This window comes from Oncorhynchus keta, chromosome 11 (genome assembly GCF_023373465.1).
Source record: "Oncorhynchus keta strain PuntledgeMale-10-30-2019 chromosome 11, Oket_V2, whole genome shotgun sequence".
Classification (NCBI taxonomy): Eukaryota; Metazoa; Chordata; class Actinopteri; order Salmoniformes; family Salmonidae; genus Oncorhynchus; species Oncorhynchus keta.
In genome coordinates, this window is record NC_068431.1 from 49,457,488 (window position 1) to 49,470,132 (window position 12,645).

The 12,645-nt window shown below is 42.3% G+C and overlaps 1 protein-coding gene across 3 annotated transcripts in view; it reads left to right on the forward strand.

Annotated features, from left to right (window-relative positions):
* Positions 1-12,645, forward strand: part of LOC118390492 (pro-neuregulin-2, membrane-bound isoform-like) — a 108,533-nt gene that overhangs the window by 50,805 nt on the left and 45,083 nt on the right. For all 3 annotated transcript variants that reach the window (XM_035781114.2, XM_052457397.1, XM_035781116.2), the window contains exons 2-3: positions 10,803-10,968; positions 11,733-11,851. In XM_035781114.2, coding sequence (XP_035637007.1) covers positions 10,803-10,968; positions 11,733-11,851 — 285 coding nt within the window. The remainder of the gene's footprint in view (positions 1-10,802; positions 10,969-11,732; positions 11,852-12,645) is intronic.

Here is a 12,645-nt window from a genome sequence, read left to right on the forward strand (position 1 = left end):
TCTAAACTGCTTCCTTTTTAAGAATGATAGAGGCCATTGTGTTCTTGGGGACCTTCAATGCTAAAGACATTTTTTTGGTACCCTTCCCCAGATCTGTGCCTCGACACAATCCTTATCTCGGCGCTCTACGGACAATTCCTTCAACCTCATGGCTTGGTTTTTTTTCTCTGACATACACTGCCAACTGTGGGACCTTATATAGACATGTGCTAAATTCAATTGATTAGACATAACATGTGGACTCCAAGTTGTAGAAACATCTCACGGACGATCAATGGAAACAGGATGCACCTGAGCTCAATTACGAGTCTCATAACAAAGGGTCTTAATACTTATGAAAATAAGGTATTTCTGTTTATATTTTGAATACATTTGCAAACATTTCTGAAAACCGGTTTTCGCTTTATTATTATGGGGGTATTGTGTGTAGATTTCAGAATAAGCCAGCAACGTAACAAAATGTGTAAAATGTCAATTAGTCTGAATACTTTCTGAATGCACTGCAACTAGTGTTCCTAAAGATAGACGCCAAAAGCATTATGGTATCTGCTTAAGGTGATATATTCCATTTTTTTCAGTGAAATCAGATTAGCGAGATGGTGGAACCTGGACCTTTTGATTAGCTGTTAGTTCACCCAGATTTATAGAGCTGTCAATGGATGTTTCATCAATGTGAATGTTGTACACGATAGAAGCATGGTAACTCCGTTATTGTCACATCATCTTGTCACGGATTTCCAATGGACAGAAAAAAGGATGAGCTACTGATGGGTTAAATTCACCAGTATAATTGCTGGTCAAGTATAGATGTTTCCTGATACTCTTTTGATTTATGTAACTGTTCCTTTAAACTAACAGCTTATTGGCCTCCTCTTACTAAAGAGACACTGTGACATTCTGGCAATTAAGGTAGTTTCGATTACGCTAAGCGTACCTGTAGACTTTCAGTCATTGCGCTGTCGCTAGTTAGAATTAGCTCGCAAAACTATTTGTAACTGCCTTCATACTGCCATCAGAGACATAGAAATTGTATCCATGGGTTCATCGGACTCTGGGTAAGTAGAAAAAAAAAACGTCTCAATTTATGGAATCTCACAGTATCCCTTTAAACACTGAAAATAATTGATTTTACAATTATAGATGGAACCCCAGAAAGTGCATCTTTGTTCAAAGTATAACACATTTGGGGTTGTTTAGGGAAGTGGTCCAGGCCAGACAGGCGTCCTTATGAGAGCAGTTCTGTCACGTTAGACTGGACTAACGAGGGGGACTACATAGGCTAACCCACAAGAACAGGTTCTACCCTGGGATCCGAAAAATGATGTTCCATCATGTTGTATTTCTACACACTATTCCTTAGGTAACCTTGCTTTCTCATTCTCTAATATCATCTACCATATTCAGAACAACTTACAAGAAGTGCATTCAGTAAGGAATTGGAAACAACCACTTGATCCAAGCATTATAAGGAAACCTGTAAAAAGGGTGACATTATGACAGCAATAATGCAAAGGTGATGCCAGAACGATCAGTATCATTTGGAGTTTGAAATACTGCTGATCAGGGCCTCCCGAGTGGCGCAGTGGTCTAAGGCAGTGGTCTAAGGCACTGCATCGCAGCGGTCTAAGGCAATGTTGCGGTTTCACTAAAGCCTGGGGTTCGATCCCAGGCTGTGTCAAAACCGACTGGTCGTCCCATATGGCGGCACATAATTGGCTCAGCGTTGTCCAGGTTAGGGGAGGCTTTGACTGGGGGGGCTCATCGTGCTCATCGTGCTCTAGCGACTCCTTGTGCATCATGTCTGGGCTGTGCAGGATGACCGCTGGCTCCGCATAGAGATCTCAGAGCCAGGCAGGGTGTAGGGTCTGACTGTCATAGGACATGTAGCCTACATAGGACAGAGCTTCCCTGTAGGATGCAGGGCCAAGCTATTCTGCTGTTCCTCCAAACTGTACTAGAGAGAATCAAGCTTGTACTGTATCTGTAGTCCTTCAGAAAGGCCTCTGCTCCTTTCTATGTACATAGTCATTCTGACAAAGGTATGGGGTTAGAGAGCATAGTCCGTACCACGAGTATAAAGTACTATCAATATCTTTGCACAATTATCAAGGCTAGTTCCAAATTCAAAGGCTGACTCACTGAACACTGAGGGGTTAGTGAACATCAAGCGTAGACTGTCTGAACGTAGACCAAATCGTTCCTTACTGGACATTACAAGTGGGCTGTCCGAGCACACTGCAGACTGAACACTAGCACTCTGGTTGTAGTGGACCATCCTTATCTGCAGTCCTTTAAAGGGAACTCGCCTTAATGCAATACACATTCCATCAAACCCCCACTACATTCTGAAGAGCTCAATATCACTTAGCAATTTCCACAGAGGGATATTGAAGAAATATTAGTCATTCTCTTCCATATAGGTTTTTAGGACAGACAGCCTGTCTTCTTTACTAGGTCGGGGAAGTGGGGCAATCCCTCCCAAATGAGGACATCCGGTGATTTATTTTGGTGCACCTACATGTTCAGTTTTAATTGAAGTACTTACCTATTATTTATAAAGTATTTTTGATTGTATTTGATACCGTAATTGTATATTTAAAAATAAAAAAATCCCAACCCTTACCACTCTCCCCTGATTCAAAATAAACTAATGGACAACAGTAATGCTACTTACAACTATTTCCGCTCGCATGTAAAATAGAATACATGTAGTAAAATGATTATGTACACGCACATATACAGTACCAGTCAAAAGTTTGGACAGACCTACTCATTCCAGGATTTTTCTTTATTTGTACAATTTTCTACATTGTAGAATACTAGTGAAGACGTCAAAACTATGAAATAACACTTAGGACAGTTCTACAGGGAGACAGGACGGACAGCTGACTGTCCTCGCAGTGGCAGACCACGTGTAACAACACCTGCACAGGATCAATACACCCGAACATCGCACCTGCGGGACAGCTACAGGATGGCAACAACAACTGCCCGAGTTACACCAGGAAAGCACAATCCCTCCATCAGTGCTCAGACTGTCCACAATACGCTGAGAGAGGCTGGACTGAGGGCTTGTAGGCCTGTTGCGTTTTTTTTCTCACAAGGGGTGATGGTCAGATTCGTGTTTATCGTCAAAGGAATGAGCGTTACACCGAGGCCTGTACTCTGGAGCGGGATCGATTTGGAGGTGGAGGGTCTGTCATGGTCTGGGGGCGGTGTGTCACAGCATCATCAGACTGAGCTTGTTGTCATTTTAGGCAATCTCAATGCTGTGCGCTACAGGGAAGACATCCTCCTCCCTTATGTGGTACCATTTCTGCAGGCTCATCCTGACATGACCCTCCAGCATGACAATGCCACCAGCCTTACTGCTCATTCTGTGCGTGATTTCCTGCAAGACAGGAATGTCAGTGTTCTACCATGGCCAGCAAAGAGCCCTGATCTCAGTCCCATTGAGCACGTCTGGGACCTGTTGGATCGGGCCATTCCCCCTATATATGCCTGGGAACTTGCAGGTGCCTTGGTGGAAGAGTGGGGTAATGTCTCACAGCAAGAACTGGAAAATCTGGTACAGTCCATGAGGAGATGCACTGCAGTACTTAATGCAGCTGGTGGCCACACCAGATACTGACTGTTAGTTTTGATTTTGACCCCTCCCCTTTTGTTCAGGGACACATTATTCAATTTCTGTTAGTCACATGTCTGTGGAACTTGTTCAGTTCATGTCTCAGTTGTTGAATCTGGTTATGTTCATACAAATATTTACACATGTAAAGTTTCCTGAAAATATACGCAGTTGACATTGGGGACTTTTTTTTTTGCTGAGCTTATAAATGTTTCATTAAAAATGACACGTAAAATTCTCCTGAAGTATTGCTTGCTGCACTTCTCTCCTGTGTATGTCTTTTTTTCTTCTCTTTCTTTCTCTTAGAAAAAGTTGATTTGTCTGTGCTTGTCTCTCTCTTTTTTTCTACCTAGAGGGCTATAGAAGTTACAGTATGCGACTGCATCGTCTTGCATTTTTGTGTGCAAATGTTTTCACTGTGGCCTGTGGGCCTCGGTTGGGGCCGTGTTCTATACTGAGTATGGACATCCCCGGAAGTATTTCCTGAGGCATTGTGCATATTATCTGTCCACTGCGCTGCACACAATTTTCTTAAATTATGCACGCCAAGATATACCAGAGATAAGGGACTGTTGATATTGCAACCGCACAACTCAAACGCTGGTTCACCAGTACGTAGCCGTGGGATGATACAGGTGCCAGATGATGTTTGCTCATGATATGCTCTTATCTATTCAGTTGTGTGGGTTCGGCGTTGGACACGCGCTCTCTGCTGTACGACAGACCGTTTAGTTTGAGTTGAGTCGGGTCTCTCTCTCTCTCCCTCTTCTCTCCCCCATGTGGTAGATATCAAATGATCTGGAGAAGTGCTTGAAATAGTTTCCTAATTCTATTTTCTATTAGTTTACAATTCTAAAATTAGGTGTAGGTGTACTAGCCCACTAGTCTAGCAAGCAACACGGTGCTGGGCGCAGCCCTGTGAGTGGTGCTTTACAATGACTGGTGCTGTAATGTATAGCTGTCTCTTTGTGCTCAGTTTTAATAGGCACAATCTTAGTTACAACACCCCTGTCGTTATCTCTCTTTCTCTCACACACACACACACACACACACACACACACACACACACACACACACACACACACACACACACACACACACACACACACACACACACACACACACACACACACACACACACACACACACACACACACACACACACACACACATTGTAATTATGCAGTACAAAGAAATGTGTGCTCTTATCACAACGTTCTATTCCTAGGAAGCGTTTGGGGAAACCTACAATTTATCCCACAGTACCATTTCTACTGATCTGCATGCCAGTTATGATATTCATATGCACGTTTTCGTGGGACAGTTTAATTTCAATATATATATATATATTTTTTTCTCAAAATCAATGTCACGTGTTTTTAATAATATAAATCGGAATGGAAAAAATGTTAAAATATAAAACTTTAGATTCCTCTAAAGGGAGAGCATCAGCCTCTGATATATGGACACACTGATTCACAGTGGGCCATTGGCGGCTAAAGAAATGAGCACGTGGAACTAAGAGATGGCTTAGGCCAATGTAGCAGTAGACCTATCATTTCCATATCAGGTTATTTCAATCGCATTCATCTCTCTACTGTGCCTGTCTGCCTCTCCTTCTAGCTGTCATGACTTGAGCTATCGCTAGTGAAGCGCAACATTGTATCAAATCATTCAAATCAACTGTGCCCGGCCCAATGACTGTATATAGGAAGGTCAGGCCCGAAGCTGTCGCTGACAAACTTGCAACATTGTCTCAACTAGCCTATTCCGGGCCCTCATAGTTTCCCACGCCAGTGAGCTCAGGACAGACACAGCTGTTTTTGCGCAAAGGGAAATGTGTTCAGGTATTTTAATGACGTTTCCACTGGATATATGGGATCCTCAGAGCATGACATTTGACTCTTTCACACCGAGGCCTAGTGATTATATTAGGGAGAGTTTTGGAGCTATTTTTCAAATACTGTGAGGAACTAATGTCAGTCGCAATGGATTTTAAAATAAATACTGACTTCATTGACTTTCTGTGCGAGGTGAAGAAAAAAATGGCAGAAAAACAAGTTAATTAAGAAGATCAGAAATCAGACATCCCCAAATGGGCACTTTCCTACATTTGTGCGCAGTGAGTCTACTTCTATGCGTGCTCAGGCACGCACTCCATCGAGGACAGAAAGCAGACACATGCTCATTGCGTGGAGCGCTCCAAGCAAAATACAATGAAAACATTTAAATGATGGTCGGAAATAAATCAGAACTTGTTTGTGTAGCAGGTTGTGAACTCTGTAAACAATGTTTTCACTCCGAGAATGGTAAATGACTGTGTAGGCCTAATTGATCCAATCATGAACAGAAATGAACGTAACTAAATGACAGGAATTAACAGTAAATGTACTACTGGTGACATGTAATGCGGAATTTATTTTAAAAAAAGAATGGATGGAGAGGTTTTTTGGGGGGTTGGGGGGGGGGTCTCGGATGGTTGAGGGGCAGCACACGGGGGAACTGTAGGGGGGGTCTTGGAGGTTTGGTGACTTGGAGATTGGAAGCTTGGGCCAGTGACCGATAGGTCGTTGGTTCGGGTCACGGTTTTGACTTGGTGGGAGATCTGTCGGGGCACGGCGCTTGACCCTGGTTGCTCCTGTGGGTTGCTCTGGATGGGAGTCTGTTAGATGACTGAATGTAATGTAAATGTTGAGCCGTTGTTGCTCCTAGACTTTTCCACTTCACAATAACAGCACTTACAGTTGACCGGGGCAGCTCCAGCAAGGCAGAAATGTGACAAACTGACTTGTTTGAAAGGTGGCATCCTATGACGGTGCCACGTTGAAAGTCACTGAGCTCTTCAGTACTGCCAATGTTTGTCAATGGAGACTGCATGGCTGGGTGCTTGATTTTATACACCTGTCAGTAACGGGTGTATAAAAGCCAAATCCACTAATTTGAAGGGGTATCCACATACTTTGGGCCATGTAGTGCATCTTGCCTATCATATGAACATCCTTTTCAGACTCAAAAAGTGTTTCCTGGAGATTGGTCTGCTGTCCAAAAGATTTCACATAGAAATGGTCTTGATATGAACATTTTAAGTTGCATGTATTTGAAAATATCTACATTGGTCAGTCTAAAATTCATTTTAAATTCTGTCATGGACATTTATGTATTACTTATTACCACGTCATTTACGGTTTCTATGCCTTTCGGTTTCCATGTAGGTCAATTCCAACTTGTCCATAATATTCGTAATCTCTCGTCATACTTGAGTCAATGTAAAGATACCTTAATAGAAAATGACTCAAGTAAAAGTGAAAGTAACTTGTGTAAAAGTGTAAGTATTTGGTTTGAAATATACTTAAGTATCAAAAGTGAATGTAATTGCTCAAGTATACATCATTTCAAATTCCTTATATTAAGCAAACCAGACGGTACGATTTTCCTAGTTTTTCTTTTCAAATTTAGGGATAGCCAAGAGCACACTCAACACATTACAAACAAGCAAACAAAAAATGACAAACAACTCATTTGTGTTTTGTGAGTCAGATCAGAGGCAGTAGGGTTGACCAGTGATGTTGTCTTGATAAGTACATGAATTGGACCATTTTCCTGTCATGCTAAGCATTCAAAATGTAAAGAGTTCTTCTGCGTGTCAGGGAAATATATTGAGTAAAAAGTACATTGTTTTCTTTAGAAATGTAGTGAAGTAAAAGTACAGATACCCCAAAACACTACTTAAGTAGTACTTTAAAGTATTTTTACTTAAGTACTTTACACACACTGCTCTTTTTCCCTGGCCACTTTGTCAGAAAATATTGAATGAGTTTCCTTTTTAACAATAAATTAGCCATGTAAAAATTGATCTTCTTTTCCTATTATCAGCCAAACCATTGGAATTATAGCTAGCTAGACTCAATTCACCAATTACCATGATGGGTTGTATTTGAGATACTTACCACAATCCTAGCCAACAATTTCAGATTCTTATCCATACCTACCAATACCACCAGAATCAATGCCTGTCAGTTATATACCTAGCTGTACAATGATGGATGCCCTGCTAAACATGCTGTAGCTACAACTGGCTCTAAGTACACCTCCAATTGTGTTCCAATTTCCCTCCTGCATAAACAGCATATTTTCACAAGAGTCAGAGATCGAGGCACTTCATGATGACTTACTGTGATAATGTGTCTGAAAGAGAAGGCGGGAGAATGAGCGAGAGGGAATGAGAAAGACCGCAACCTCACCTTGAGAAGCCCCTCCCCTTCACCCCTGTTCACCTCTCTCCTCTGTACCCTGGGGGAATCCCAGTCCTCAACGAACATGAGTGCAGCTGTCAGCTGTGACAGCAGAGCAGGCCAGAGACCATAGGGAGGGAGAAGACCGCCAACTGTACAGCCCATTCTCCCTCCCTCTACCCATCCATCCATCCATCCTCCCAGAGCTGGGCTGACCCTGTTGTCTAGCTTGGGGTAATTCCATGGTAACGGAATTACTCTTTGACTCAGATTTTTGACTTTAAAAATGCATGCCAATCAAAAACCGTTGACTTCAAAGTTTAACAAACCATACAACTCTATGCACAAGGACTACTTTGAACAATTTACACTGAACATTTTACACAAAAACACATTTACTGGAAGAACAGTGCAGATGCAAAGTTTGGCAACAGAATTACTGTAAAATCTCCTTCAGTTATTTTGCGTCCACATTTCCCCAGAACTCCAAAGTTAAATACCTGCTCCGAATTAAGATTCAAAGATGTCTACAGAAAGAATGGAGGTGTCAGCTATGACATGACACCTTGAGTTTGGGGGAAAAAAAAAAAAAAAAGATTTTGCTTATTGAACTACAGTGGGATTTACGTCCGGTAACGGAATTACATCATGGGTCCCTGATCTGTCCTATATAGAAATGCATAATTATAGAAATTAATATCATTCTCTTTGTGGTGTTGTATCCTGAATAGGTACACAAAGGTAGAAATATGCAATATTCTTCTTTTGCATATTTGGGTATTATTCTACACACGGGCTATTATTGTCTTGAGCTCCGCCCCCAAACAAGACCACATTTGTTTGGTCCGAACCACAACAAATCAGAACCATTCCATAGACGTCTTATGTTTCAGAAGTTTGGACTTTTGCCGCAGTACTGTTCTCTACTGTACTGTCTCAACTTGTGAAACACAGACCTCTATGATTGGTTAAGATTTGGTCCCGGGCCAGGGCGGAATGACCAAATTTCAACTACTTTTGAACCAAATTTCAACGACTTTTTCAAAGGATATGTAATGTCGGTATTCAGTGGGTAAGGCTGCTTGTTAGGGTAAACGGAAAGAGGGTGGGTTGTAGGTGTCAGAAAGAGCCAGGAGAGGTGACATTAACTGTAGAGAGAGAAGAGCGAGAGAGGGAGAGTGAGGGTTTGTCCAGACTGTTTTCAGAAATAAAACGGTTATGAGCATACAAACAGTATGCCAGTGGAAGGGAGGACTGCAGGTGGCCCAACTGTGGTTTGTAACTACTATGCCTAATTCCATTGCAGATTTGGTAACAGAATTACGAGTTTTAATGACTTAATAATTCATAAACAAACTTGATATCAGCAAAAACACTAACTAATTGATAGGTCTACCTTTTACTTGTACCTTCTGTGAACTTTCAATATCCTCATGAGGAAAATAAATAAGAAAATATCTTTAAAAATATGTGGGTTCGTGGTAACGGAATTTGAAGGCACAAGACAATGTTTCTAAAACTTATAGAAGGGAAAAACATTACTCCCAAAATGAATATGTGTTGATATAAAGTTGGCAGGGGTCTTTTTTATTTTTTAAAAGACATTTTCTGGTAGATGTTGTCTACGACCCCTTTCCCATCTGTTTGACCAGATATGAAAACCCTTTGCTTATTTAAAAATGTTACGATGGAAAACGCTTCAAATGTATATATGCCTTTTTGTGTTGTAAATATCAACTCATAGCTTTCATTTGACACCCTATTTGAACTGGTCCTTTTTTTTCTTCTTTTAAGATGGAAATACCGCTAGCTAACTTACCCTCCAAGCATGCACACATGCAATCGTCTCTGGTCACTAAATGACAGGCCGTGACAATGTGATCTATGGTTTAACCCTGGACATGTGTTGTGCATTCATCAGCTATCTCGGCCTCCTAGCCTTTTAAATCAACGTTGGTTACTGTTGCGCAGTGGAGAACAGAGGTCATCCCAGTGATAGAAGGTAGCAAAGAGAACAACTTATGTCTACGCTGAGATGGACATAAGATAAGAAAAATGGTCATTCTGTTCTGATAAAAAGGTAGTTAACAAACGTGTGTGTGTGACAGTTTTATACTTTATCCCCGTTGTGTATAGTAGTTCATTTAAGAACTTTGGTGGCATCTCCTCCATGAGTGCACATCGAGCTACGTCTTTGGTAATACTAATTTCTGTCAATCTATGGCCGACAAAAATGTCACAATATAGATGAGAGGTAGAGAGAAAGAAATAGATCATGGTTTAATGGTCGTAGCGGCCTTTAGTTACTGGTTCTTGCATTTCCTTTTCTGAGAGCAATTGTGAAATTCTGAGAGCCTGCTGTGAACGGTTCATCTCTGTCCTGTTATTTATTGTTGTGTTCGTTGGAGCATATCATTCCGAATAGCATTTTTTGTTGTTGGTGTTTTGGTTCTGCTGTGAATACTTGAAACTAGCTCCTCTGTGATTGAAGATGGTGTAAAATGTACCCTGTCTGACAGTGATACTGACTTTGTCTAGGCATGAGAGAGGCTGAGCTGGCAGTGGCTCTGGTGACCTCATCTGGCCATACGAGAGTGTTGGCGAACGGCTGAGCACTTGGTGACCTGACATGTTTGTCTTTGTGCCTCTTTTTCTCTCTCTCTCTCTCTCTCTCTCTCTCTCTCTCTCTCTCTCTCTCTCTCTCTCTCTCTCTCTCTCTCTCTCTCTCTCTCTCTCTCTCTCTCTCTCTCTCTCTCTCTCTCTCTCTCTCTCTCTCTCTCTCTCTCTCTCTCTCTCTCTCTCTCTCTCTCTCTCTCTCTCTCTCTCTCTCTCTCTCTCTCTCTCTCTCTCTCTCTCTCTCTCTCTCTCAACCCATTTCAATAGTGAACACCAATCAGTAGCAAAATGTATCAATTTTAACAAAATTTTCTCTGTCTCTTTTCTAGCTATTGCCCCAAAGTTAAAGCGAATGAGGAACCCACTGATGGTGGACGAGGGAAGCAGGCTCACGGTCAAATGTGAGGCTACAGGGAACCCCAGCCCTACCTACAAATGGTTCAAAGATGGCAGTGAGCTCAAGAAAAGCAGAGAGGTCAAAATAAAGTCCAGCCAGTGAGTACATCTACAATCTCTTGAAGCTCCTAACACATTTCGCATGTGGTACTATCAACAAAACAGACAAATGTCACAAGTCGCGGCGTGGCAGTGATTCCTCCTTCAGTAGTTTTCTCCTAATGCTTTTACCAGCTGACCCAAAGGATGAAATGCATTTTAGAAAGTGAAACATCAACGTAGAGACTTCAACATTATTTATGAGATGATAATGTGCTATGCCAGGGGGTTATGAGCAAATTCCTTAATTGGGGAAATAACAGAAAGTATACTTTGCGGCATAGAAGTGTTTTCAAGACTAGGGGAGGCTTTTTAAAATCAAAGTTGGTTACTGGGTTGATGAATAGGCCGGGGCCCTAGATTCCACACACCGTGTTCCATATCGCAAATCTTTACGTTCCTATAGCCTCCATTACTCCTGTGTCCATAGCTTCTCTCAGCTATGTATTTTAACAATCACTTCACTTTGAGGGTGTGTGAGTGCTTATTTCTGGTACAGGGAGCAGGTATCGTAAAACCAAGGATCCCTTTTATAACACACTTGATAGCTGTCTGATTCTACCCTGCTGAAAGTAACTGCATCTCACTGGCATCTAATCCCACTCAAATCTGGCTTGTATGGCAACGCCCCGTTCCTGTTGCTAGGCTAGGCGCCTCTAGCCCTGTTGTGTTGTCTTTCTATATCCCTGTCCCCAGCCACGGGTTATGTTTCCATGTCATTTTGGTTCCCCCGACTAAGCGGTTTGTGTTCCCCTCTGCCACAGGAAGAACTCCAGGGTCCAGATCAGCAGAGCCAAGCTGGAGGATTCTGGGAATTACACGTGTGTGGCAGAGAACCTTCTGGGGAACTCGAACTCCACCAGCACTGTTCATGTCCAAAGCAGTGAGTACTGAGCCATGGCCTAACTGTCTGTCAGAGTAGGGGGAATACTGGCATGTTGCTGAGTGGTTGGCTGGAACATAGATTAGCGTGTTGGATTTTGTCGAGATGTGGCGAGAGATGTGATTTCTGTTGTTCCTGATTTGTCGTATATAGCTGAGTTCTCACATTCTGGCAAAGCTTCAGGAGTCTATGTTCCCGCATAAGAATGTTGGTTCCCTTTTAAGTGTGACACAACAATCTCTTTGTGTGTTGTTGTTTGCGTATTCTCTTGTCTCTCTGTGTGTGTGGCCGTCTGTCTATCAGCGGTTGAATTTCCTTGAATCTCTTCTCCTAGTTGTTCCCAACAGTGGCATCGCTGTCTTCCCTGTGTTGTGCCATGACGAGTGATTGGCTGCTAAGAGGAAGGCTGTGTGTCTCTCGCACTGTATAAATACTAGCTGTCTCGCAGACAAGTCTCATTCTGTTCCAACTGAACGCCTAGTTCCGCCGTGCTCTAGGGGGGCGGCAGGACGCGAGGCAAGACATGGTCATCAGGGTGATGTGTCCACAGGTTGGGGGGAGGGGCTCACCCAGACGGCATCAATAAACGAATGGCAGTAAATATGGTGAATACGGAGGTAAACCGATCTTGCTGTGTTTGTTTAGCCAACAATGTGGCAGGAAGCTTGATACGAACAAAGGTGGCAAAAAACTTGAATGTCTATATGAATGAATGAATGAATGAATGAATGAATGAATGAATGAATGAATGAAGAAGGCCTTGTATTGAATGTGTGTGATAAGATCTAGACCTA